At 51.4% G+C, this 5,000-nt stretch overlaps 1 protein-coding gene across 1 annotated transcript in view; it reads left to right on the forward strand.

Annotated features, from left to right (window-relative positions):
• The window catches only part of rnf111 (ring finger protein 111), a 27,631-nt gene that overhangs the window by 20,606 nt on the left and 2,025 nt on the right, over window positions 1–5,000 (forward strand). The window contains exons 9-13 of the mRNA XM_056607347.1: window positions 150–275; window positions 686–803; window positions 1,932–2,012; window positions 3,181–3,276; window positions 3,503–3,589. Coding sequence (XP_056463322.1) covers window positions 150–275; window positions 686–803; window positions 1,932–2,012; window positions 3,181–3,276; window positions 3,503–3,589 — 508 coding nt within the window. The remainder of the gene's footprint in view (window positions 1–149; window positions 276–685; window positions 804–1,931; window positions 2,013–3,180; window positions 3,277–3,502; window positions 3,590–5,000) is intronic.

Consider the following 5,000-nt stretch of genomic DNA (forward strand, 5'->3'; position numbering starts at 1 on the left):
TGCGTTATAAACAGGGTGGCTATGTGATAACGATCAGCGTTGTGTGTCTGTGTGCGTTATAAACAGGGTGGCTATGTGATAACGATCAGCGTTGTGTGTCTGTGTGCGTTAATAAACGGTTCTGTTGTTCACTTTGCTCCGTGTTCCAGGCGGGCCCACGAGCGACCACCGCCCCACCCCCACAGAATGCACCCCAACTACGGCCACGGGCACCACATCCACGTCCCCCAGACCATGTCCTCCCACCCCCGGCCCCCAGAGCAGCGGACCGCCTGGTGGGGCTCCCACACACACACACACACACACACACACACACACACACACACACACACACACACACACACACACACACACACACACACACACACACACACACACACACACACACACACACACACACACACACACACACACTGATCCCCTGCTGGGAAGGAGAACCCCGCTGACCTTAACAGAGCACAGATACAGAACAAAAGGCAGTGATGTACATCATGTCAGAGGACCCCCACCCTCCCACATTCATACTCGCATACAAACAACATCAGAGTAATAGAACAGAATCAGAAACCGAGACAATAACACATATATGTATGTAAATGAATAATAATAAAAGATAATAACGCGTATACTACTACTACTACTAATGTATACCAACCTGCTGACACCCGCTGTGTGTCTTCAACAGGGAGCTGGGCATCGAGGCGGGCGTGGCCGTGGCCCCCTACCCCTCAGGACACCTGCACCCCCACCTGCCCCACTACCACCAACCGCCCCGGCTGCACCACTTCCCCATCCCCTTCATGGTGAGGAGCGCCTCATGGAGGAACGCCGTGGGGATGAGGAGGACGCCTGCATGGGCCCCTGACTCCTCTCTGACTCTGTGTTCTCCTCTGTGTTCTCCTCTCTGACTCTGTGTTCTCCTCTCTGACTCTGTGTTCTCCTCTCTGACTCTGTGTTCTCCTCTGTGTTCTCCTCTCTGACTCTGTGTTCTCCTCTCTGACTCTGTGTTCTCCTCTCTGACTCTCTGTTCTCCTCTCTGACTCTGTGTTCTCCTCTCTGACTCTGTGTTCTCCTCTCTGACTCTGTGTTCTCCTCTCTGACTCTGTGTTCTCCTCTCTGACTCTGTGTTCTCCTCTCTGACTCTGTGTTCTCCTCTCTGACTCTGTGTTCTCCTCTCTGACTCTGTTCTCCTCTCTGACTCTGTGTTCTCCTCTCTGACTCTGTGTTCTCCTCTCTGACTCTGTGTTCTCCTCTCTGACCTCACTCTGTGTTCTCCTCTCTGACTCTGTGTTCTCCTCTCTGACTCTGTGTTCTCCTCTCTGACTCTCTGTTCTCCTCTCTGACTCTGTGTTCTCCTCTCTGACTCTGTGTTCTCCTCTCTGACTCTGTGTTCTCCTCTCTGACTCTGTGTTCTCCTCTCTGACTCTGTGTTCTTCTCTCTGACTCTGTGTTCTCCTCTCTGACTCTGTGTTCTCCTCTCTGACTCTGTGTTCTCCTCTCTGACTCTGTGTTCTCCTCTCTGACTCTGTGTTCTCCTCTCTGACTCTGTGTTCTCCTCTCTGACTCTGTGTTCTCTTCTCTGACTCAGTGTTCTCCTCTCTGACTCTGTGTTCTCCTCTCTGACTCTGTGTTCCCCTCTCTGAATCTGTGTTCTCCTCTCTGACTCTGTGTTCCCCTCTCTGACTCTGTGTTCCCCTCTCTGACTCTGTGTTCCCCTCTCTGACTCTGTGTTCCCCTCTCTGACTCTGTGTTCCCCTCTCTGACTCTGTGTTCTCCTCTCTGACTCTGTGTTCTCCTCTCTGACCTCACTCTGTGTTCTCCTCTGTGTTCTCCTCTCTGACCTCACTCTGTGTTCTCCTCTGTGTTCTTCTCTGACCTCACTCAGTGTTCTCTGTGTTCTTCTCTGACCTCCCTCTGTGTTCTCCCTGCAGCACACGGGCATCTCTGAAGTGACCTACCCCCACATCCGCTACATCTCCTCTAGAATAGCGGGCTTTGGAAGAACCTACGAGGTAAGAACTGCGTTCTGTAAAGGGGTGCGTTCAGGACCATCGGTAAAGGGGTGCGTTCAGAACCGTCTGTAAAGGGGTGCGTTCGGGACCGTCGGTAAAGGGGTGCGTTCAGGACCGTCTGTAAAGGGGTGCGTTCAGGACCGTCTGTAAAGGGGTGCGTTTAGGACCGTCGGTAAAGGGGTGCTTCAGAATCGTCTGTAAAGGGGTGCGTTCAGGACCGTCGGTAAAGCGTTGGTGGTGTTGTGTTCAGAACCGTTGGTAAAGGGGTGCGTTCAGGACCGTCGGTAAAGGGGTGCGTTCAGGACCGTCAGTAAAGGGGTGCGTTCAGGACCGTCTGTAAAGGGGTGCGTTCAGGGCCGTCTGTAAAGGGGTGCGTTCAGGACCATCGGTAAAGCGTTGGTGGTGTTGTGTTCAGAACCGTTGGTTAAGGGGTGCGTTCAGGACCGTCGGTAAAGGGGTGCGTTGAGGTCCGTCGGTAAAGGGGTGCGTTCAGGACCCTCTTTAAAGGGGTGCGTTCAGGACCGTCGGTAAAGGGGTGCGTTCAGGACCGTCGGTAAAGGGGTGCGTTCAGGACCGTCTGTAAAGGGGTGCGTTCAGGGCCGTCGGTAAAGGGGTGCGTTCAGGACCGTCGGTTAAGCGTTGGTGGTGTTGTGTTCAGAACCGTTGGTAAAGGGGTGCATTCAGGATGTTCTGAAAGGGGTGCGTTCAGGACCGTTGGTAAAGCGTTGGTGTTGTGTTCAGAACCGTCGGTGAAGGGGTGCGTTCAGGGCCATCGGTAAAGGGATGCGTTCAGGGCCGTCGGTAAAGGGGTGCGTTCAGGGCCGTCGGTAAAGGGGTGCGTTCAGGGCCGTCGGTAAACGGGTGCGTTCAGGGCCGTCGGTAAAGGGGTGAGTTCAGGGCCGTCGGTAAAGGGGTGCGTTCAGGGCTGTCGGTAAAGGGGTGAGTTCAGGGCCATCGGTAAAGGGGTGCGTTCAGGGCCGTCGGTAAAGGAGTGCGTTCAGGACCATCGGTAAAGGGGTGCGTTCAGGGCCGTCGGTAAAGGGGTGCGTTCAGGGCTGTCTGTAAAGGGGTGCGTTCAGGACCGTCGGTAAAGGGGTGCGTTCAGGGCCGTCGGTAAAGGGGTGCGTTCAGGACCGTCGGTAAAGCGTTGGTGGTGTTGTGTTCCCAGGACCTGCTGCACCTTGAGGAGCGTCTGGGCACCGTGAACCGGGGGGCGTCTCAGGGGACCATCGAGAGGTGCACCTACCCCCACAAGTACAAGAAGGTGAGCCCCCTCGTGTGTTTGTGTGTGTCTGGTTGTGTCTGGTTGTGGTTGTGTGTGTGTGTGTTTGTGTGCAGGAGCGAGGAGCACTGCTGCTCTTCTTGTCCTTGACTTCTTTCTTTTTTTGCCCGAGGAGCCTCCTCAACGCGGTCATTAGACCGAGGGTTTGCTCTAGTTGTCCTTAAGTGTGTTCTTCAGTAAGAATCTAACTCCCTGCCACCCAATACAGAAGGTGTTGGAGAGAGTCATTGAGGAACAGTTAACCCCTGAGGCATGGTCATCTATTGGGAAAAATATTCCCGCAACCCCAGAATCGGTGAGAAAAATCAGAACAAATCAATTTGGAATCCATCATGTCTCTTGCTCACATTTACAGTACGAGTGGTCTGGGGGGGGGATCTAGTCTCTGGACTGTAACATTCATGTGTGTCTTGAGGAGGAGGAAAATGTAGACAGTCGGTCTGTTGCCCTCTGAGCCATCACCCCCGTCCATATTGCCAGCATACGGCCCGGCTTTTGTGATTAAAGGGGGGATATTATACCACCAGGGGTGAGTGTGATCAGCCGTTAGAAGACCTGCCTTTCCCTGTGCCCTAGTGACATCACTCGTGGGCCTGTCCACCTAGATGTATGATGGATAGATCAGCATAATTTGCTACAGTCCACTTGGTAGCTCGGTGGACCGATCTACCCAGCGTACATCCAGGTGGACTGTCCACAAGCCGGCACAGGGACGTGCCAGCTTGTAATGGCTTATCACACTCACACCTGGTGGCATGATATCACTCCTTTAAACAATAAAATACACACTATGACCCCTTTAATACAGACTCACTATGACCCCTTTAATACAGACACTATGACCATTTATTACAGACACTATGACCCCTTTAATACAGACACTATGACCATTTAATACAGACACTATGACCCCTTTAATACAGACACTATGACCCCTTTAATACAGACACTATGACCCCTTTAATACAGACACTATGACCCTTTAATACAGACACTATGACCCCTTTAATACAGACACTATGACCATTTAATACAGACACTATGACCCCTTTAATACAGACACTATGACCCCTTTAATACAGACACTATGACCCCTTTAATACAGACACTATGACCCCTTTAATACAGACACTATGACCCTTTAATACAGACACTATGACCCCTTTAATACAGACACTATGACCCCTTTAATACAGACACTATGCCCCCTTTAATACAGACACTATGCCCCCTTTAATACAGACACTATGCCCCCTTTAATACAGACACTATGCCCCCTTTAATACAGACACTATGCCCCCTTTAATACAGACACTATGACCCCTTTAATACAGACACTATGACCCCTTTAGTACAGACACTATGACCCCTTTAATACAGACACTATGACCCCTTTAATACAGACACTATGACCCCTTTAATACAGACACTATGCCCCCTTTAATACAGACACTATGCCCCCTTTAATACAGACACACTATGACCCCTTTAATACAGACACTATGACCCCTTTAATACAGACACTATGACCCCTTTAATACAGACACACTATGCCCCCTTTAATACAGACACTATGACCCCTTTAATACAGACACATCAGGTACACTGTGGTCATTACCTGTGTTACCTTACCTGTGTGTTGTAGACAAGTAGGGCTCCAGTACACACAGTTTATCCTTATTGCTCTGTGACACCCCCCCCCCCCC

This window comes from Gadus chalcogrammus, chromosome 14 (genome assembly GCF_026213295.1).
Source record: "Gadus chalcogrammus isolate NIFS_2021 chromosome 14, NIFS_Gcha_1.0, whole genome shotgun sequence".
NCBI classification, from domain to species: domain Eukaryota; kingdom Metazoa; phylum Chordata; class Actinopteri; order Gadiformes; family Gadidae; genus Gadus; species Gadus chalcogrammus.